Source organism: Thalassophryne amazonica, unplaced genomic scaffold (genome assembly GCF_902500255.1).
Source record: "Thalassophryne amazonica unplaced genomic scaffold, fThaAma1.1, whole genome shotgun sequence".
Taxonomy (NCBI): Eukaryota; Metazoa; Chordata; class Actinopteri; order Batrachoidiformes; family Batrachoididae; genus Thalassophryne; species Thalassophryne amazonica.
The window spans coordinates 16,042-39,039 of NW_022986441.1; the positions used below are offsets into that span (position 1 = coordinate 16,042).

The window sequence follows — 22,998 nt, forward strand, 5'->3', positions numbered from 1 at the left end:
CAATTTGGCGACTGGCATTTATTGGTATAGTCACATAATTCAAAATCTTGACGTGCTAGAGAAATTCTGTTTGCACATTTGAAATCAGCATACTCAAATTAGTCAAAATCAGTTGTTTCTCTTCAGGTAGCAGACAAAAAGTTTTTTTTTTTTTTGACCAGTGTAACTTTCAGAGTAGATACACATAACCAGAAGAGTGCTCAACAGAAATAAAAGAAAAGTATACAACTGTGTAAAGTTCAGAAGAGTGTCACAACAGCAATCTGTCGGAAGCAAGTTGCCAGATTTGTAAGCCAGCCTCAGGCATTCTCAACCTCTCCTCAGCAAGAGGAGGGTTAGTTGAAGAGACTAGCGGACGGTTAGTCTGGGAGAGTAGAAAAGGTTTAGGCTGGGAGACTGGAGGATGGTTAGTCGGGGAGAGTAGAGGATGGTTAGTCGGGGAGACTAGAGGAGGGTTAGTTGGAGAGACTAGAGGAGGGTTAGTTGAAGAGACTAGCGGACAGTTAGTCGGGAGATTAGAGGATGGTTAGTCTGGGAGAGTAGAGGAGGTTTATCCGGGGAGACTAGAGGACGGTTAGTCTGGGAGAGTAGAGGAGGGTTAGTTGGAGAGACTAGAGGAGGGTTAGTTGAAGAGACTAGCGGACAGTTAGTCGGGAGATTAGAGGATGGTTAGTCTGGGAGAGTAGAGGAGGTTTATCCGGGGAGACTAGAGGACGGTTAGTCTGGGAGAGTAGAGGAGGTTTAGCCGGGGAGACTAGAGGATGGTTAGTCTGGGAGAGTCGAGGAGGTTTTGTCAGGGTTAGGGACTCTGGATTTGGTCTTCAGTCTGAGCAGCGCTCTCTGGGACTCACAGTTGTTTCTGCAGGTACTGCTGGCTTGACTGACAGGCTTTTGTCTGACTCTCTGCTGCCATCATCTGATTCTGCGCTGCTTCCTTCAGGCTGAAGCATGACTTGGTGAAGTGGAAGGCTTGGGTCAGGTTCTGCTCCAGGTTTTCAATGTGATCTGAAATGACACAAGCTCTGTAAAATGGTGGCACATCAAAGTCCATTTGACCTCTGACCATCCAAACTGTAATCTGATCAATGCTGAGGAACTACTCTGTCTGCTATATTCAGGTTGGGTCTAGAAACATTTACTGGAGCCTTCGTCTGTCACATCCACATCATCAGGGAACTGCCTTGAGTCCTGGATGGCCATCACCCAAGCAGACAACCAGCCCATCCCACATCTCACCAATAACCATCTATCTGCTGCAGCCAGGTAACACATCAGCATGTTCTTGTCCTTCTCCAGTCTCTGGGGTCCTCAACACTGATTCACCTCTGTGCTGAATCCAGACCATAGTTGATGATCCATCATAGTCTCAGTGATCCTGAAATGAGTCTCACTCAGTGACTGTTCATTTGACACAAAGTCATTCCAGCAGGAGCCGAGGATCCTCCGCAGGGACCCATCTATTATACTGTATAAACTAAGGTCGAGTTTATTGAGCGTGTTTTTGGTCAGACATGGAGAGAAAGTTTGTTGTGACCTGCAACAGAAACCAGTTCATGCTCATGCAACACATTTAAACTGATGAACTGTGAGTCGGGTGTTTTGGCTTCTGTTCATCCTGTTTTTATTGATCTGATGGCAGTTTGCTGATTCTGGTCTGACGCATTCTGTCGGGGTTGTTTTTATGGGTCTGTAGGTGGTTCAACCTCTGTCCTCAGCTTCATCTCCAAATGCATTGATGACGTCACTTCCACCAGGACAGTAACCTGCTGCCCGAATCAGACACCCTGGCTGAATGCTGAGGTGAGAGTTCTGTCGAAAGCTAGGGATGCTGTGTTCAGGGCAGGTGAGGCATCAGCGCTCACAGCGGCAAGGAAGGAGCTGAAGGCTGGCATCATGAGGGCCAAGGCCACATACGCTCAGAAAATCCAGGGTCACTTTACCACCAATGACCCCTGGCGCATGTGGCAGGGCATAAAGTACATCACAGATTACACCATCAGGGATGCACAATGCCCAAGGGATCTCTCTCTGCCAGATGCACTTAACAGGTTTTTCGCCCGCTTTGAGGAACCGGATATGCCCCCCAGCACCAGACTCACGCCACTTCCTGGTGACATGCCCCTCAGTGTGACTGCAGCAGATGTAAGGAAGACCCTCCAGAGGATTAACCCCCGGAAAGCTGCAGGCCCAGACAGTATTCCGGGGCGGGCACTGAGGGACAGCACACACCAGCTGTCTGAGGTGTTGACAGACATTTGTAATACATCACTGACTTTGGCAGCCGTCCCCACCTGCTTAAAGACTGCCACAATTGTCCTCATCCCCAAGTGCTCCCATAGTGAGAGTCCTGAATGACTACCGACCTATAGTTTTAACTCCGGTAGTTATGAAGTGCTTTGAGAGGCTGGTCATGACCCACATCAAAGACTCCATCGACGTCACTGTAGACCCCCACCAGTATGCCTATAAGTGGAACCGCTCCACTGAGGACACCAGTTCATTGGTGATTCACTCAGCCCTTACCCATCTGGAGAGCAGGAACTCATATGTCCGCCTGCTCTTCCTGGTCTTTTCCTCCGCTTTTAACACCATCATCCCACAGACCCTAGTGCAGAAGCTCTGCTCCCTTGGTCTGAGCTCCACACTGGGGGACTGGGTCCTGTACTTCCTGACCAACCGACCACAGACTGTAAAGATCCACAACACCATCTCCTCTTCTATCACCCTTAGCACTGGTGCGCCCCAGGGCTGTATGCTGAGCCATCCTGTTCACTCTGCTAACATATGACTGCTCAGCGAGACATCCCAGCTGTCATATAGTGAAGTTTGCAGACGACACAGCAGTAGTGGGACGCATCAAGGATGATGATGAGTCCATATACAGAGAGGAGGTGGAACATCTGGTGCAGTGGCGCAGAGATAACAATCTCTGCATCGCTGTGAAGAAGACCAAGGAAATGGTGGTGGATTTTAGGAAGAACAAGTGCCCTCACCCTCCCTTGTACATTGGAGGAGCAGCTGTGGAAGTGGTCTCCAACTTCAGTTACCTGGGTGTGCACATATCCAGTGATCTCACCTGGGGTGCCAATACCTCCCATTTGGTCAGGAAAACCCACCAGCACCTCTGCTTCCTTAGGAAGCTGTGGAGAGCTGGGCTTGGGAGTTCCATTTTGAGGAGCTTCTATCAATCACTGTGCAGTGGAGAGCATCCCCTGCACCTGCACCACTATGTGGCACGGCAGCTGCACAGCTGCTGAGAGGGGGCTCTGCAGAGGGTGGTAAAGGCTGCACAGAGGATTATAGGGAGCAGCCTTCCCAGCACCTCAGATTTCTACTTATCACGGTGCAGGGGAAGGGCTCGCCGCATTCTGAGGGACTCCTCCCATCCCGCACACAGTCTGTTTCAGCCCCTTCCAGGCATGTGGTTCAGGAACATTCAGAGCAGAACTACTAGGCTCAGAAACAGCTTCTTCCCTGAGGCTGTCAGACTGTTGAACTTATTCATTTTAATAGGTTATATTTATAGTTTTTTTGTTTGTTTGTTTTTAAATAACCGGGATCTGAGTACAAATTTCGTACCACTAACATGGAAATGTGAGTTGGCATGACAATAAAGATCCTTGAATCCTATTTAACAATGTCAGCCTGCTAAACATGTCATCATTACCCCAGGAGGGGATGGTACCAGAGACTATTAATCGATGCCGACACATCTTTCTGGCAACTTCACAAGCCCTCTCTATATCCATTTTTTTGTGACCTCTGAGTGCTTCATCCTGACATGATTGGCACCAACGTGAATAACTATGTGACTGTATCTCGTGTCATGTTCCTTAGTCTGTCTACCCTTCTGCAGCGTCAGCACCCTAAGGTGGGAGGCAGTGTCAGGAGCTCTGGCTGCAGGAATACATTTAACGTCAGCTAACGTGTTCTGTCGGTGTTATTTTTATGGGTCTGTAGATGGTTCGCTGGTTCCGCTCTGATGTGTTGTGTTGGGGATTTTGTTGGTCCTGGTTCTGTCTGTGACTCACTGTTTCCATCTGGACCTGTTCCGTCTTCACAGTGTGATAAAATCAGCCACTCCTCTTCACACAATATCTTTGTTCATGTGGAATTCAATGTTTCTGTCAAACAGGATGTAAGACAACAGAAGCACTTCCCATGAGGCCACGGGCCAGCGGCTGTGTTTGGACTCATCATCTCAGTTATGATGAGTCCAGAATGAGGGACTGGACTTCAGATTGAAATGATTTGTGGGATTTGAGAGTTTTTGTTCTGTCTAATTGCTGTTGGTTATGTTTGGTATGTGAAAATGAGACTTCCTGTCTTAGTGAGACGACCTGTATATTTAGTGGATTAAAAAAAAAAAAAACTGTGTTCTCTTATTAGTGGTGGGCACAGCTAACCAAAAAGTTAGCTTCGATAACAGTTAATCCGCTAACTGAAAAGTTATCTTTTATAAAGCTAAACCGATAAATCCCTAAAAAAAAATTAGCAGAAGTTACAGATAAAAGGTAAATGAAAAATTTCAGTATTGATTTCAGTACACTAGGAGCTACTGACACAACAGTGAGCCAGTGCTTCTGAGTCAGATTAGCTTTCTCTCAGAAAGAGAGACCTGGTGACTGAGGTGGAGGAGGAAAAATAAAGAAAATTTCTCTTTGCACCATACAGATATATCACGCAAGTCATCCAGAGGCATACAGCTTTAGCTTATGGTTAAAATTTTAACCAAACTAATTCCAGACAAGTTATTTAAATTAACGTCATGTCTGGGTTTTAGAAAGTGAAAATATCAGGTATATGTTTTAGTTTTAAAGTAATGCACAAATATTGAAGGTTTTAGTGTTTGGACAAATGCACATGCTGCAGTGCATTATGAGTAAAGTTTCACGACAGGAGAAATGCATTTAGACGCTCTGATCAGGCTGCACTTTAACTGCTGCACACAGACAACAGCATTAAACTCTTTGTATATTGTACTTAAAACTCTCGTGAATATATTCTTTGGGTTTATACACATTGTTATTGTTTGTTTTATGTAAACATGCCAGAAGCTCAGGTTTATTAAAAAGTTTTCAGGGTCTCTACTGCCATCTACTGGCCAGTAGGTGGCAGTGATCATGGCAGTATTGGCCATATCCCATAACCCTTTTCACACCAGAGAGGTGCTGCAGCCTCTTATTAACGTGATGAAAAGCATAAAAATGTACATTTTGGTTGTATAATGTTCATTTACAATTGTCGTCATGTGGATTCTCTGTGCTGTAGACTGGAACAACTTTCTGGAACACAAAGGATTATGGGATATCTCATTAGGGCGAATACTAGCGATCCTGAAAACTTGCTAAAACAAATATTCCAAATAATCCGTATCTGCTGCATTTAATCTGCGTGGAATTTAATAAACACAAACCAAATTTCAGACCTCTTGTATATATTACTCTGGAAGAAAGAGGACAAACAGTGTTGTATAGAACAATAAGCAGGACGTTAAAGAGCAAACTTCACTTTCCCCCAGAATGACATAAACAAGAAGCAATGGTAGCTCACACAACCTGAGCTTCTGGCATAAAACAAACACAATAACAACATCTATAAACCCAGAGAAGATATTCACGAGAGTTTTACGTACAATATACAAAGAGTTTAATGCTGTTGTCTGTGTGGAGCGGTTAAAGTGCAGCATGATCAGAGGGTCTAAATGCATTTCTCGTGAAACGTTACCCATAATGCACTGCAGCATGTGTGGTCCAAACACTAAAACCTTCAAAATTAATACATTACTTTAAAACTAAAGCATATAGCTGATATTTTCACTTCATAAAACCCAGATGTGACATTAATTTAAATAACTTGTCTGGAATTAGTTTTATTAATTAGTAAGGAAGAAGTGAGGGCTGCTATGAAGAGGATGAAGAGTGGAAAGGCAGTTGGTCCAGATGACATTCCAGTGGAGGCATGGAAATGTCTCGGAGAGATGGCAGTGGAGTTTCTAACCAGATTGTTTAATAAAATCTTGGAAAGTGAGAGGATGCCTGATGAGTGGAGATGAAGTGTGCTGGTTCCTATTTTCAAGAACAAGGGTGATGTGCAGAGCTGCAGTAACTACAGAGGCATAGAGTTGATCAGCCACAGCATGAAGTTATGGGAAAGAGTAGTAGAAGCTAGGCTTAGAAAACAGGTGAAGATCTGTGAGCAGCAATGTGGCTTCATGCCGAGAAAGAGCACTACAGATGCAATGTTTGCTCTGAGAATACTGTTGGAGAAGTCCAGAGAAGGCCAGAAAGAGTTACATTGTGTGTTTATGGACTTAGAAAAAGCTTATGATAGGGTGCCAAGAGAAGAGCTGTAGTATTGTATGAGGAAGTCTGGAGTGGCAGAGAAGTATGTTAGGGTAGTGCAGGACACGTACAAGAATAGTGTGACAGCGGTGAGATGCGCAGTCGGAATGAGACTCATTCAAGGTGGAGGTGGGATTACACCAAGGATCAGCTCTGAGTCCTTTCTTGTTTGCAGTGGTGGACAGGTTGACGGATGAGATCAGACAGGAGTCCCCATGGACTATAATGTTTGCATATGACATTGTGCTCTGTAGTGAGAGTAGAGAGCAAGTTGAGTGTAGTCTGGAGAAGTGGACATATGCTTTGGATAGAAGGGGAATGAAAGTCAGTAGGAGTCAGACTGAGTATATGTGTGTGAATGGGAGGGAGCCCAGTGGAATAGTGCAGTTACAAGGAGTAGAAGTGGTGAAAGTAGCTGAATTTAACTACTTGGGGTCAACTGTTCAAAGTAATGGAGAGTGTGGTAGAGAGGTGAAGAAGAGAGTGCAGGCAGGGTGGAGTGGGTGGAGAAAGGTGGCAGGAGTGATTTGTAATCGAAGAATATCAGCAAGAGTTAAGGAGAAAGTTTACAAGACAGTAGTGAGACCAGCTATGTTGGACGGTTTAGAGACGGTGGCACTAACAAAAAGACAGGACGCAGAGCTGGAGGTGGCAGAGCTGAAGATGTTGATATTCTCTTTGGGAGTGGCGAGAATGGACAAGATTAGGAACGAACATATCAGAGGGACAGCTCAGGTGGGACGGTTTGGAGACAAAGTCAGAGAGGTGAGATTGAGTTGATTTGGACATGTGCAGAGGAGGGACCCAGGTTATATAGAGAGAAGGATGCTGAGGATGGAGCCACCAGGCAGGAGGAGAAGAGGGAGACCAAAGAGGAGGTTTATGGATGTGCTGAGGGAGGACATGCAGGTGGTTGGTGAGACAGAGGACGATACAGAGGACAGGGTGAGATGGAAACGATTGATCTGCTCTGGCAAACCCTAATGGGAACAGCCGAAAGACAATGAAGAAGAATAAGAAGTCTGGAATTAGTTTGGTTATAATTTTAACCATAAGTTAAAACTGTATGCCTGTTGATGACTTGTGTGATTTGCCGGCGAGTCATTATGGAGTAAAGAGAAAATATCTTTTTTCTTTCATTTCCTTTCTCTCCTGTAACGAGCTCTCTTCTGCCTGTAGAGCAGGGATGCTCAAGTTCGGTCCTCGAGAGCTACCTTCCTGATACTCTTAGTTGTCTCCCTCCTCCAACACACCTGAATCCAATGAAATGACTCGTTAGCAGGCTTTTAATGAGCATTTCATTGGATTCAGGTGTGTTGGAGGAGGGAGACAACTAAGAGTATCAGGAAGGTAGCTCTCGAGGACTGAACTTGAGCATCCTGCTGTAGAGGATTTAACAGGTAGCTGTGCCTGCAAAAATATGTTAGCAGTCTAAAAATGATGGGACCTAATTTTATCGGAAGCTAATTGGTCCGCTGATTGTTTTCAAAGTTATCTGAAAAGCTAATAAGATAACGAAAACATTATCTTAGATACGTTAGGTTAGCGGATTTGCAGAACTGTGCCCACCACTGTCTGTTATTCATGTTCTGTTCTGGAATGACATCTCTCTGTTCTGTTCTGGTTCTGTTCTGGGACACTGTCTCTGTGTTCTGTTTTTCTGGTTCTGATGTATTTGTGACTGTTGTGGGTTTTTTTTTTTCCTTTATGAAGTTGTGACCTGGTTCTGACTTGATTTTCAACTCATTTGATCATTGTTAGAACTCATTTCAAAACGCTTTGGAGTTTTTCAGCCAATCAAAACAAAAATTTGTTGACTGATTAATCAATAAAATTTTCTCATTTTGGATTAATTGTGGTCCTGGAGGAGGTCCTTTTATTTTCTACCTCATACAAAAAAAAAAAAAAAGCGCAAACACTGCAGCGTCAGAGGTTTGGACCTTGATTCCAGACAAACAGAAGCCAAACATTTTTACTGTGGACATGAGTCACTGCAGCTAAAAATAAGGTGCTGGTTCGAACCCTGTGGCACCTCTCTGTTAGCGCGGTGCTGTTAGCTCGTTACAGGGAAACCTGCATGCCAAAGTCCTGAGTGCTTTGTGCCGTTTGTACCAACTTCATGCAACATTTTCCATCCAACAGCGAGACAAACACAAGTTTGAACACCGTGTGCTAAAATCCTCAAACTCAGACTCTTTTTACTCAAAAAGTATTTCATCTGCCGAATTCAAATTTGTCCTCTCTGGTTTAGGTTGACAGTCATAGGTTTAGGTTACAGGTTTAGGTTTACAATCACGGGTTTAGGTTACAGTCACATGTTTAGGTTATATGTTTAGGTTAACAATCACAGGTTTAGGGTTACAGTCAATGGTTTAGGTTACAGGTTTAGGTTTACAATCACGGGTTTAGGTTACAGTCACATGTTTAGGTTACATGTTTAGGTTAACAATCACAGGTTTAGGGTTACAGTCAATGGTTTAGGTTACAGGTTTAGGTTACAGTCACAGGTTTAGGTTACATGTTTAGGTTAACAATCACAGGTTTAGGTTTACAATCACGGGTTTAGGTTACAGTCAAGGGTTTAGGTTTACAATCACAGGTTTAGGTTGACAGTCACAGGTTTAGGTTACATGTTTAGGTTAACAATCACAGGTTTAGGTTTACAATCACAGGTTTAGGGTTACAGTCAAAGGTTTAGGTTTACTATCACAGGTTTAGGGTTACAGTCAAAGGTTTAGGTTACAGGTTTAGGTTGACAGTCACAGGTTTAGGTTACATGTTTAGGTTAACAGTCACAGGTTTAGGGTTACAGTCAAGGGTTTAGGTTTACAATCACGGGTTTAGGTTACAGTCACATGTTTAGGTTACATGTTTAGGTTAACAATCACAGGTTTAGGGTTACAGTCAATGGTTTAGGTTACAGGTTTAGGTTGACAGTCACAGGTTTAGGTTACATGTTTAGGTTAACAATCACAGGTTTAGGGTTACAGTCAAGGGTTTAGGTTGACAGTCACAGGTTTAGGTTACATGTTTAGGTTAACAATCACAGGTTTAGGGTTACAGTCAAGGGTTTAGGTTGACAGTCACAGGTTTAGGTTACAGGTTTAATTTTACAGTTACGGGTTTAGGTTACAGGTTTAGGTTTACAGTTACGGGTTTAGGTTACAGTCACAGGTTGAGATTGGCAGTCACAGGTTTAGGTTACATGTTTAGGTTAACAGTCACAGGTTTGGGGTTACAGTCAAGGGTTTAGGTTAACAGTCAAGGGTTTAGGTTACAGGTTTAGGTTTACAGTCACAGGTTTAGGTTACAGGTTTAGGTTTACAGTCAAGGGTTTAGGTTAACAGTCAAGGGTTTAGGTTACAGGTTTAGGTTTACAGTCACAGGTTTAGGTTACAGGTTTAGGTTTACAGTCAAGGGTTTAGGTTACAGGTTTAAGTTTACAGTTACAGGTTTAGGTTACAGTCACAGGTTTAGATTGACAGTCACAGGTTTAGGGTTACAGGTTTAGGCTTACAGTCAGGTTTAGGCTTACAATCACAGGTTTAGGTTACAGGTTTAAGTTTACAGTTACGGGTTTAGGTTACAGGTTTAGGTTTACAGTCACGGGTTTGGGTTTACAGTCACGGGTTTGGGTTAACAGTCACGGATCTAGGTTTACAGTCAAGGGTTTGGGTTAACAGTCACGGGTTTAGGTTTCCAGTCACGGGTTTAGGTTTCCAGTCAATGGTTTGGGTTAACAGTCAAGGGTTTGGGTTTACAGTCATGGGTTTAGGTTTACAGTCACAGGTTTGGGTTTACAGTCACGGATCTAGGTTTACAGTCAAGGGTTTGGGTTAACAGTCACGGGTTTAGGTTTCCAGTCACGGGTTTAGGTTTCCAGTCAATGGTTTGGGTTAACAGTCAAGGGTTTGGGTTTACAGTCATGGGTTTAGGTTTACAGTCAATGGTTTGGGTTAACAGTCAAGGGTTTGGGTTTACAGTCATGGGTTTAGGTTTACAGTCACGGGTTTGGGTTTACAGTCACGGGTTTAGGTTTACAGTCACGGGTTTGGGTTTACAGTCACGGATCTAGGTTTACAGTCACGGGTTTGGGTTAACAGTCACGGGTTTAGGTTTCCAGTCACGGGTTTAGGTTTACAGTCAATGGTTTGGGTTAACAGTCAAGGGTTTGGGTTAACAGTCAAGGGTTTGGGTTTACAGTCATGGGTTTAGGTTAACAGTCACGGGTTTGGGTTTACAGTCACGGGTTTGGGTTTACAGTCACGGGTTTGGGTTTACAGTCACGGGTTTAGGTTTACACTCACGGGTTTGGGTTTACAGTCACGGATCTAGGTTTACAGTCAAGGGTTTGGGTTAACAGTCACGGGTTTGGGTTTACAGTCACGGGTTTAGGTTTACAGTCAATGGTTTGGGTTAACAGTCAAGGGTTTGGGTTTACAGTCATGGGTTTAGGTTTACAGTCACAGGTTTAGGTTTACAGTCAAGGATTTAGGTTTACAGTCACGGGTTTAGGTTTACAGTCACGGGTTTGGGTTTACAGTCACGGGTTTGGGTTTACAGTCATGGGTTTAGGTTTACAGTCAAGGGTTTGGGTTACAGGTTTAGGTTTACAGTTACGGGTTTAGGTTACAGTCACAGGTTGAGATTGGCAGTCACAGGTTTAGGTTACATGTTTAGGTTAACAGTCACAGGTTTGGGGTTACAGTCAAGGGTTTAGGTTAACAGTCAAGGGTTTAGGTTACAGGTTTAGGTTTACAGTCACAGATTTAGGTTACAGGTTTAGGTTTACAGTCAAGGGTTTAGGTTAACAGTCAAGGGTTTAGGTTACAGGTTTAGGTTTACAGTCACAGGTTTAGGTTACAGGTTTAGGTTTACAGGCACGGGTTTAGGTTACAGTCACAGGTTTAGATTGACAGTCACAGGTTTAGGGTTACAGGTTTAGGCTTACAGTTACGGGTTTAGGTTACAGTCACAGGTTTAGATTGACAGTCACAGGTTTAGGGTTACAGGTTTAGGCTTACAGTCAGGTTTAGGCTTACAATCACAGGTTTAGGTTACAGGTTTAAGTTTACAGTTACGGGTTTAGGTTACAGGTTTAGGTTTACAGTCACGGGTTTAGGTTTACAGTCACAGGTTTAGGTTAACAGTCACGGGTTTGGGTTTACAGTCACGGGTTTGAGTTAACAGTCACGGGTTTAGGTTAACATTCACGGGTTTAGGTTAACAGTCACGGGTGTGGGTTTACAGTCACGCGTTTGGGTTAACAGTCACGGGTTTGGGCTCTTTGGTTTAGGCTTCAGAATGTGCTGCTTCATGTCTTTCCTGCCTTCCTTCCTTCTTTCCTTGTTTCATCCCTCATTGCTTTCTCTGTCAGTCAGGTGGGCTCGTGGTCCGTGTTTTGTCTTGGTCCTGCTTTGTGGTATTGATCTGTAATTAAAGGATCTGAGCACTGCTGTCGGCCCGCACACGCTGCACAGGGGTTTTTCCTCACTGTTTGTTTGTTCTGACTCACTGGTCGCCATAGTTACCAGGGGGAGGAAAACACAGCGTGGACTCGGGAGCTGGTGGAGAAAGTCTCCTTTCATGGCAGTGGTGGTGGATTTTCCTCTGACATACCTTCCTGCAGCACAAGTTGAGTCGTCAGGTTTGCTTCTGTCTGTTGGTGCAGCTCCACCTGCTGCTGCAGGGCGCTGATGTTCATGTTCAACAGGGCCTGCAAACAAATAAACAAACAAACAATCATGTGACTGCATAAGATCAGGCCAGGCGTCTCTGAGTCCCTCAGAAGCCGAGGGCTCAGTGACATGAAGGTCACTGCTGACACGTGAATGTCTCTCCATGTTCACAGGATGTTTGTGAAATCAGCAGAGATGATGCTCTTCACTTTCAGTACCTGCAGTCACTGGAGGACTTCCTGGGCGTGGCCTCAGACTGCTGCGGTTACTGATCTGACATCACACCCAGCAGTCTCAGGCTGATCTGGGATCAGAGGAGTCGCAATTGATGTTAATTTGATGTTGATCCTGCAGAGCCCAGATGTTTGTGGGCATGCGATCAGGAGGAACGTGGGTACGATGAACCTGCAGCCGGGCCGCCTGCTGCGTGCCAGCTGCTGTGGACTGAAAGCAGCACGGCAACTGAAAAACATTCCTTTCCTGGAACGCAGCTGCTAAAGTTAGAGCTCTGCTTTTAAAGGAGCAGGGGCTCATAAGACCCTGGGTTCCATATGTCAGAACCTGATGATGAACCCGCACACGCTATTCTTCAGACCAGCTGATCTGTCACATGTTCAGATCAAACCACAACTCTGGTTTTTGTGCCGCCACACTGAGGTTCCCCTCCTGACACTGAGACGTCCACAGTGTCTCACTGAACAACAGCAACAACAACAATAACAGCAGCAGCAACAACAACAATAACAGCAGCAGCAACAACAACAATAACAGCAGCAGCAACAACAACAATAACAGCAGCAGCAACAAAACAGCAGCAGCAGCAACAAAACAGCAGCAGCAGCAACAACAGCAACAAAACAGCAACAGCAGTAGCAGCAGCAGCAACAGCAATAACAGCAGCAGCAACAGTAATGACAGCAGCAGCAAAACAGCAGCAGCAGCAGCAAAACAGCAGCAGCAGCAGCAAAAACAGCAATAACAGCATCAGCAACAGCAGCAGCAGCAGCAACAAGAACAGCAATAATAACAGCAGCAACAGCAGCAGCAGCAACAAGAACAGCAATAACAACAGCAGCAGCAACAGCAGCAGCAGCAACAAGAACAACAGCAACAACAGCAATAACAGCAGCAACAGCAGCAGCAGCAACAAGAACAGCAGCAGCAACAAGAACAACAACAGCAACAACAGCAGCAGCAGCAACAACAGCAACAAAACAGCAACAGCAGTAGCAGCAGCAGCAACAGCAATAACAGCAGCAGCAACAGTAATGACAGCAGCAGCAAAACAGCAGCAGCAGCAGCAAAAACAGCAATAACAGCAGCAGCAGCAGCAGCAACAAGAACAGCAATAATAACAGCAGCAACAGCAGCAGCAGCAACAAGAACAGCAATAACAACAGCAACAGCAGCAGCAGCAACAAGAACAGCAACAACAGCAATAACAGCAGCAACAGCAGCAGCAGCAACAAGAACAGCAGCAGCAACAAGAACAGCAACAGCAGCAGCAGCAGCAACAACAGCAGCAGCAACAAGAACAACAACAACAACAGCAACAACAGCAGCAGCAACAACAGCAGCAGCAGCAGCAACAACAGCAGCAGCAACAACAGCAGCAGCAACAACAGCAGCAGCAACAACAGCAACAGCAACAAGAACAGCAACAGCAACAAGAACAACAGCAGCAACAGCAGCAGCAACAAGAACAACAGCAACAACAGCAGCACAACAGCAACAAGAACAACAACAGCAACAACAGCAGCAGCAACAAGAACAACAACAGCAACAACAGCAGCAGCAACAAGAACAACAGCAGCAGCAACAAGAACAACAGCAGCAGCAACAAGAACAACAGCAGCAGCAACAAGAACAACAGCAGCAACAAGAACAACAGCAGCAGCAAAACAGCAGCAGCAACAATAGCACTAACAGCAGCAGCAAAACAGCAGCAGCAACAATAGCACTAACAACAGCAGCAACAATAGCACTAACAACAGCAGCAAAACAGCAGCAGCAACAATAGCACTAACAACAGCAGCAAAACAGCAGCAGCAACAATAGCACTAACAACAGCAGCAAAACAGCAGCAGCAACAATAGCACTAACAACAGCAACAACAAGAACAGCAGCAACAGCAGCAGCAGCAACACCAGCACCAGCAAAACAGCACCAGCAGCAACAATAGCAGCAGCAACAGTAACAATAGCAGCAGCAACAACAGCAAAACAGCAGCACCAGCAGCAACAGCACCAGCAGCAACAACAGCACCAGCAGCAACAACAGCACCAGCAGCAACAATAGCAGCAGCAACAACAGTAACAATAGCAGCACCAACAACAGCAAAACAGCAGCAGCAACAATAGCAGCACCAACAGCAGCAGCAGCAAGAACAACAGCAGCAGCAGCAGCAGCAACAACAAGAACAGCAAAATCAGCAGCAGCAAAAACAATGTGGGGCAGTTAGTGTACGAGTTACTACGAGGACTAACGAGGCTTTTAGAGGTGTGTTTGTGGTGAGGATGAGGCTGTTAAAAGCCCGTTATCCGAGCGCCTGGCAGCTAAGAGGACAGGGCAGGCTATTTTGGACAGGCTCCACCCTCTCATGCGCTACTATTCCACCTGCTTTGTGCACCGTACGCTGTATATAAAATAATTATTTTGTAGTGGATTAATCATTTTCTGTCAGTTTGGATGTTGAAAACACCTCGAATCACTTCTGGAATCACAGAGGACATTTCATCTGGACCCTTTTTTCCTCTCTGTCTCGTGCGCTGAGGTGGAGAACGGATTTGAAACATTCTTAAAAGTAAGTATTTGTAATGTTTTTACTGTAACAGCTTGGTAAAACAGTTGCATGTTCATTCCTTCTATATAATCATCTGTAAAAGTATGTTTATGACAGATTTAATATCTTGTCAATAGATCGGTTGAAGCACGCTCTGTGTGCACTGACTCGTGCTCAAAATACATAGAACGCCAGCTTGCAGACAATAATGGACAAACACAAAGTTAAAAGTTGGATCGTGGTGTGAAAATGACTGTGTGTTTAAAGCTGCAGAAGAAATAAAGCCACCAAAGCCACGGGTGGAAAGGAAGCCAGCGAGAAGGAGCACAGAGGCAACTGTCCAGGAACGCAGAATGGCAGCACGCGCAAAACAGTGATTTTGCAGACATTAATGGATGAGCATAAACTTATAAGTTGCATCACGGTGTAAAAACAAATAAAGCCAGCAAGAGGAAGTGCAGAGGTGACTGTCCAAGAACCTGTGGTTCAATTCTAGCTGGTCTGGTGCATTTAATGACTCTGGAACACAGGTGAACAGCAGCTTGACGCATGGCACACACGGGCCGGACTGTACTGGAGCATCTATTTTTGGACTGCGTTTAAAAAAAATGTGATAACATCTTGAATGGATACTGTGAATTGAAAACCCACACTTTAAAGGGACCAAGTGTGGGAGGGCTGGAGGTTTGGACCAAACCCAAAACGTCCACCAGTGTCGCGTTACATGACACCACATGGATCATATGCGGCGACATGAGCCATTCGAGGCTGGATGGAGCTCAAATGGCAGGCCAGTCGTGGCTCACTAGAGGCTGACACCTGGCACATGCGAGCTACAGAGAGGCACATAGAGGTGCCTTAGTTGTGGATATGTGACGGCTTAAAACATGGATCATTCTTAGAATAATCGCTGACACACCCATGTGTGGCTTATTATTCATGGCTTATTATTCATGGCTTATTATTCAGTGGGACCAAGGCTTAAGGCTAGAGGTCTAGAATGGAAATTCTGGAAAAAGTGGTATTACAGCAGCTCATGGACTATCTTACTGAGAATAATCTCTTTGAGCCGCTGCAGTCTGCTTTTAGAAAATATCATTCCACAGAGATGGCTCTCACTAAAGTGGTGAATGATCTTCTGCTTACAATGGATTCAGACACCACTACGGTTCTGGTGCTGTTAGATCTCAGTGCTGCATTTGATACAGTGGATCATCATATTCTACTTAATAGGCTGGAAAATCATTTTGGGATTACTGGGAATGTCTTTGCATGGTCACTGTGTTTTGTACAGTAACACTACCTCTAACTTTAGTGACATGAAATATTGGGTCCCACAGGGGTCTGTCTTAGGCCCCCTGCTTCTCTCCCTTTATATAGCACCCCTTGGGCACATATTGTGGTGCTTTGGGATTACCTTTCACGCTATGCTGATGATACTCATTTATACATGCCAATACCTGCTGGTAATCTCATAAGGTCCTCAGAAGATTACTAGTTACGTTTTTTGTTTTTTTTAATGATGAGATTTTGCTGAGGGTTTTTTATGGATTTTTTATGGCCTGGATTCTGAAGAACGTCTCAAAGAAATGAGATCCACTCTTTCAGAACCCCAAACAATGGACACAAACAGTCTTTATAAAACACAACTAGGCGTGACAAAGGTGGACCTTATTTCGCAAAATCTTCCCCTTATTGGTCCCCGTGGGAAGTTGAAGGGAGGTCCCACACCCTGCCCATGATCCTTGCAATAACAGGATATGTATGATTTATGATGTAATCTGAATCTCTTTGTCCTAAGTGGTAAAAATGACTAAATCCAGTTTGACATGCACATTCCGACATAAGAAAAATAACTACTTTAATACCAAAAACAAAGAAAACATATAAAACTATATGTAACAGCATTAAGTTCACTTTGTCGTAATTGTGGGTCACTTCTGAGTTGAATCTAACAATTTGGTGGTGAGTGCATAAAGTGGGCGTGCCTCATTATGCAAATGACACTCGACTGGCACCCTTATTTTATACTAGGGGTGGCCAAGTTCGGTCCTGGAGAGCCACCTTCCTGACACTCTTAGTTGTCTCTCTGCTCCAACACACCTGAATCCAATGAAAGGCTCATTAAAAGTCTGATAACGAGTCTTTCATTGGATTCAGGTGTGTTGGAGCAGAGAGACAACTAAGAGTGTCAGGAAGGTGGCTCTGGAGGACCAAACTTGGCCACCCCTGTTTTATACTTTTGTGTGCTGGCTAGATAACATATTGAAGAGGGACACTGGACAAGTGGACAGGCTGGTGAGGAAGGCGGGCTGTGTTGTTGACACTGAACTGGAGCGTCTCTCAAGTGTGACGAGGGGAGGACACCCTCCACAGGACGCTGAGAGTCACAGGTGTTAGTCATTGGATGAAAAAGAAAGTACGTCCCGGTTGAAGTTTGTCTCCCGCAGCCCCTACGTTGGTCTGCAGTTACATTTGAAATGTTAGGAGTCGCGTGGGCCTGGCTGGGGCTTGGACCCCATTTAGACCGCTGGCTTTTTTTCACAGCAGGAAGCCAAATGGGAAGCAGAAAGATGAAAATAAACATTTGGTAGTTTCCTAAACTGACATCCTGTCAGCAAAACCAACAGTAGCAGCACGAGCACTGTGTGACCTCTGACCCCAGCAGTTGGATGCTTTTAGTTGATCCAGATCCACAAGAACTACTGGACTTCAAACCAAGACCAGAACTCTGGTCTTTTACAGCAACTCGTGTAACGTCAGGAATGCTGGACGTCCGCACACGATGCCTGTGTGGGCGGAGCTGGAAGCTCTGCTTGAGTCTGTACTTTCTCAGCAGTGTGTACCGCCACGCGGCTAATGGGAAGCAGGTCTGAAATGCAACTGAACGGCCAATCAGATGGCCATGAATGTTACATAGACTGTATCTATCCTGTGCCAAGTCTTTGTGATGCCACCCTTAGGTGTTCTACAGAGACCCAGAACAGCCAATATGATGCCCGTATCTGGGCATCGCCATGTTGGCAGAGCTGATTCTGGCTATGTCATGATGACCCCATTAATGCCTAAAAGGGTGGAATGTGTGTGACGAAGCCTGAACACGCCCCCTTCCTTTGAGTCTGAAACAACGACAGGCTGACCTGGGTTCAGGTGTTTATTAAGTCATATTTTGGGGGACTGTGCGGTGGTTCTCACAACAGTTTACTTTGTTGTGGACATTAAATGTTATGAGCTGCTTATTTTCTCCGATAGCATATAACATTAAATAAAACAAGAGTTTGACTCAGCATGATTAGAGCAGACACGTCTCAGATGACCGTGGACAGTTCGTCCATGACAAGACAGATTATTCCAGATGTTTGTAATAAAATACAACAAACAGACGCAACAACAACACAACAGCTAGCAGACGCATGGAGAGGACAACAAGCTAAAGACACTGAGAGCCAGTGACCAAGCCCACAAGTATACAGAACTTTGTCTCAAAACATCTTAAACTAAGAATTTAGAAAAACATTCACCACATGTACAGTTGTCATGGAGGAGGAAACCTTTTGTCCCAGTCTGTAAACGTCTTTGTTTCTGCTCTAAAGTTTGACATTTTAACATGAAGCTGCTCCCTTTTGGAACCTCAAGTGGGCAGTAAAGGAAGTGCAACTTTTTCTTCTTCCAGGTGGAGCCTCATCTGGGTCCAATGAAGTTTCCAGCTTGGAATGTTAACAGCACAGCGCACCTTCCTGTTATAGAGGTTTAAAAAAAATCACCAAAAAAATAGCTGGGGCAAAACACAGGCTCGAACCGGCGGTCCAACAGTAGATTATACAGCACTGATTCAATTTATAATCCTGCCTGCACTCCTTATTTACTCCAAACCATCTGTTCCTCGCTCTGCACACACACTCCCTGATGCATTCACTGTCACTCATAAATTCACAGGACAACAAACACGTGGACGATGGATGAAAAATGCCACAAAGACATAACAGATACCTACAAAATGCAAATATAATTTGTGGGAATTTGGCCTTACCTTCTGTCCATTTGGGATCAGACTTTAAGGTTTTTAACATGGTTTTGTATCACTCCAGGCTATGTCCCAAGCTGAGGCTGGTGCCCATCTACAGCTGGATGGACTGGAACAATCCAAAGACCCACACAGGTGGTGCGACCAGGGATCAAACCCATCTTTTAGGGTAGGCATCCCTGCTAAAAACACACCTACATTTCAGCTGCTCCAAGGACATGCCCATGTGTCCATGGGCATGTCCATGTGTAAACATTAGGTCTCTTTCTTCTAAGTCCCTGTTGGTAAATGATATAATAATTGATCAACATATTGATTTATTCTGCCTAACAGAAACCTGGTTACAGCAGGATGAATATGTTAGTTTAAATGAGTCAACACCCCCGAGTCACACTAACTGTCAGAATGCTCGTAGCACGGGCCGGGGCGCAGGATTAGCAGCAATCTTCCATTCCAGCCTATTAATTAATCAAAAACCTAGACAGAGCTTTAATTCATTTGAAAGCTTGTCTCTTAGTCTTGTCCATCCAAATTGGAAGTCCCAAAAACCAGTTTTATTTGTTATTATCTATCGTCCACCTGGTCGTTACTGTGAGTTTCTCTGTGAATTTTCAGACCTTTTGTCTGACTTAGTGCTTAGCTCAGATAAGATAATTATAGTGGGCGATTTTAACATCCACACAGATGCTGAGAATGACAGCCTCAACACTGCATTTAATCTATTATTAGACTCTATCGGCTTTGCTCAAAAAGTAAATGAGTCCACCCACCACTTTAATCATATTTTAGATCTTGTTCTGACTTATGGTATGGAAATAGAAGACTTAACAGTATTCCCTGAAAACTCCCTTCTGTCTGATCATTTTTTAATAACATTTACATTTACTCTGATGGACTACCCAGCAGTGGGGAATAAGTTTCATTACACTAGAAGTTTTTCAGAAAGCGCTGTAACTAGGTTTAAGGATATGATTCCTTCTTTATGTTCTCTAATGTCATATACCAACACAGAGCAGAGTAGCTACCTAAACTCTGTAAGGGAGTTAGAGTATCTCGTCAATAGTTTTACATCCTCATTGAAGACAACTTTGGATGCTGTAGCTCCTCTGAAAAAGAGAGCTTTAAATCAGAAGTGTCTGACTCCGTGGTATAACTCACAAACTCGTAGCTTAAAGCAGATAACCCGTAAGTTGGAGAGGAAATGGCGTCTCACTAATTTAGAAGATCTTCACTTAGCCTGGAAAAAGAGTCTGTTGCTCTATAAAAAAGCCCTCCGTAAAGCTAGGACATCTTTCTACTCATCACTAATTGAAGAAAATAAGAACAACCCCAGGTTTCTTTTCAGCACTGTAGCCAGGCTGACAGAGTCAGAGCTCTATTGAGCTGAGTATTCCATTAACTTTAACTAGTAATGACTTCATGAATTTCTTTGCTAACAAAATTTTGACTATTAGAGAAAAAATTACTCATAACCATCCCAAAGATGTATCGTTATCTTTGGCTGCTTTCAGTGATGCCGGTATTTGGTTAGACTCTTTCTCTCCGATTGTTCTGTCTGAGTTATTTTCATTAGTTACTTCATCCAAACCATCAACATGCTTATTAGACCCCATTCCTGCCAGGCTGCTCAAGGAAGTCCTACCATTATTTAATGCTTCAATCTTAAATATGGGTTATATATGGATCAATCTATCTTTGTTAGTTGGTTATGTACCACAGGCCTTTAAGGTGGCAGTAATTAAACCATTACTTAAAAAGCCATCACTTGACCCAGCTATCTTAGCTAATTATAGGCCAATCTCCAACCTTCCTTTTCTCTCAAAGATTCTTGAGAGGGTAGTTGTAAAACAGCTAACTGATCACCTGCAGAGGAATGGTCTATTTGAAGAGTTTCAGTCAGGTTTTAGAATTCATCATAGTACAGAAACAGCATTAGTGAAGGTTACAAATGATCTTCTTATGGCTTCGGACAGTGGACTTATCTCTGTGCTTGTTCTGTTGGACCTCAGTGCTGCTTTTGATACTGTTGACCATAAAATTTTATTACAGAGATTAGAGCATGTCATAGGTATTAAAGGCATTGCGCTGCGGTGGTTTGAATCATATTTGTCTAATAGATTACAGTTTGTTCATGTAAATGGGGAATCTTCTTCACAGACTAAAGTTAATTATGGAGTTCCACAAGGTTCTGTGCTAGGACCAATTTTATTCACTTTTATTCAGGTTGTCCTAAAAGTTCCCTAAAAAGCCTTCAGTTGGTTCAGAATGCTGCAGCTAGAGTACTGACGGGGACTAGCAGGAGAGAGCATATCTCACCCGTGTTGGCCTCCCTTCATTGGCTTCCTGTTAATGCTAGAATAGAATTTAAAATTCTTCTTCTTACTTATAAGGTTTTGAATAATCAGGTCCCATCTTATCTTAGGGACCTCATAGTACCATATTACCCCATTAGAGCGCTTCGCTCTCAGACTGCGGGCTTACTTGTAGTTCCTAGGGTTTGTAAGAGTAGAATGGGAGGCAGAGCCTTCAGCTTTCAGGCTCCTCTCCTGTGGAACCAGCTCCCAATTCAGATCAGGGAGACAGATACCCTCTCTACTTTTAAGATTAGGCTTAAAACTTTCCTTTTCGCTAAGGCTTATAGTTAGGGCTGGATCGGGTGACCCTGGACCATCCCTTGGTTATGTTGCTTTAGACGTAGACTGTGTTTCATAATTATTGTATGGCCTTGCCTTGCAATGTGGAGCGCCTTGGGGCAACTATTTGTTGTGATTTGGCGCTATACAAGAAAAAAGTTGATTGATTGATTGATTGATGTGTCACCTGCTTTAAGGACACGCCCATGTGTCACCTGCTTTAAGGACACGCCAATGTCACCTGCTCCAAGGACGCGCCAATGTGTCACCTGCTCCAAGAACACGCCCGTGTGTCACCTGCTGCAGGGACGCGCCCGTGTGTCGCCTGCTGCAGGGACGCGCCCGTGTGTCGCCTGCTGCAGGGACGCGCCCGTGTGTCGCCTGCTGCAGGGACGCGCCCGTGTGTCGCCTGCTGCAGGGACGCGCCCGTGTGTCGCCTAGATGCAACACATGGGTTAGAACTGGGTGTCTGCCTGGTTGGTTGCCATCCAGGACCTGGGACAGTTCTTTTGATGTGAAGGACCAGAGCATCTGACGTGGGAGTCCCACTGTGTCCACTGAGCTACTTGGTCCAATGTCTCAAAGTAAATAGAGCCCATCACAGTACAGCATGAGGACATGGACAGAAAAAACACAACGTGAGCGGAAGGACTGTGGAGGAGACGTGAGGAGGAGGAGGAGTGTGGAGGAGACGTGAGGAGGAGTGTGGAGGAGACGTGAGGAGGAGGAGTGTGGAGGAGACGTGAGGAGGAGGAGTGTGGAGGAGACGTGAGGAGGAGCACTCAGTTTTTCCAGCACTGGAAATGTTGACAGTAGAAAAACTGGAAGCTGATCAACATTTTACTGAACAACTTCAACTTTATGGAGGAACATTTCAAACCTCAGCTTGTGGGCGGGGCCTGTCCACTCTGTGAGCCAACCAGCTGCACAGAGTTTTATTTCATTTGATCCTGGCTCACAGAAAAACAAGCTCATGGTTTGACAAAACACCATGAAAGAGAACAAAAAAGGTTCTTCCTGTCTTCTTTTTACAGTGTGCAGTCTGCTGGCCAGGACTCGGCGCCAGTCACTCACCTTCTGCTGCTGGCACTCCTCCAGGGAAGCGTTGGTGGCGTTCAACCGTCCCAGCAGCACCAGGAAAGCCGCTTGCTGGCGGCTCCGCTCCTCCCGCGCCTCCTCCACCATCTCCTCCAGGGCTGCTTTGTCCTTGGCGAACACCACCTTGGCGCCCTCCAGCTTCTCCGTGGCTTCTTGCAGCTCGGTGCGGCATTGGGCAGCGCCCTTCAGGTCTGGCGAGGTCGCCCACACCACGATGATGATGAGTGAGATGATGGACCACAGCGCCAGTATGGCGATGAGCACGTTCTTGACCTTCTGTGAGGACTTGGAGGAGCCCGCCATGGAGCCAGTGGGTGAAGACAGCACTGAGGTGAAGATCAGGTGACGACTGTCTTCTCTCGCTGAACGTCTAAGGTGGAGTTCAGCCGGATTTTCTCTTCACCAAGGGCAGGAAGACTGGGCGGGGCTTCCTCAGTGG

General features: G+C 44.9%; 1 protein-coding gene across 2 annotated transcripts in view; it reads right to left on the reverse strand.

Moving 5' to 3' along the window:
• The window catches only part of si:ch211-1a19.3, a 34,433-nt gene extending 11,446 nt beyond the window's left edge, over window positions 1-22,987 (reverse strand). Inside the window, exons 1-3 of one of the 2 annotated variants that reach the window (XM_034165699.1) lie at window positions 22,536-22,985; window positions 11,964-12,060; window positions 852-1,005 (exon numbers count right to left, since the gene is read on the reverse strand). In XM_034165699.1, coding sequence (XP_034021590.1) covers window positions 852-1,005; window positions 11,964-12,060; window positions 22,536-22,862 — 578 coding nt within the window. In that variant the 5' untranslated portion in view covers window positions 22,863-22,985. Of the gene's footprint in view, window positions 1-847; window positions 1,006-11,963; window positions 12,061-22,535 lie in introns of both variants that reach the window. The other variant, XM_034165700.1, reaches the window with a different exon arrangement.
• Window positions 22,988-22,998: the final 11 nt, after the last annotated feature.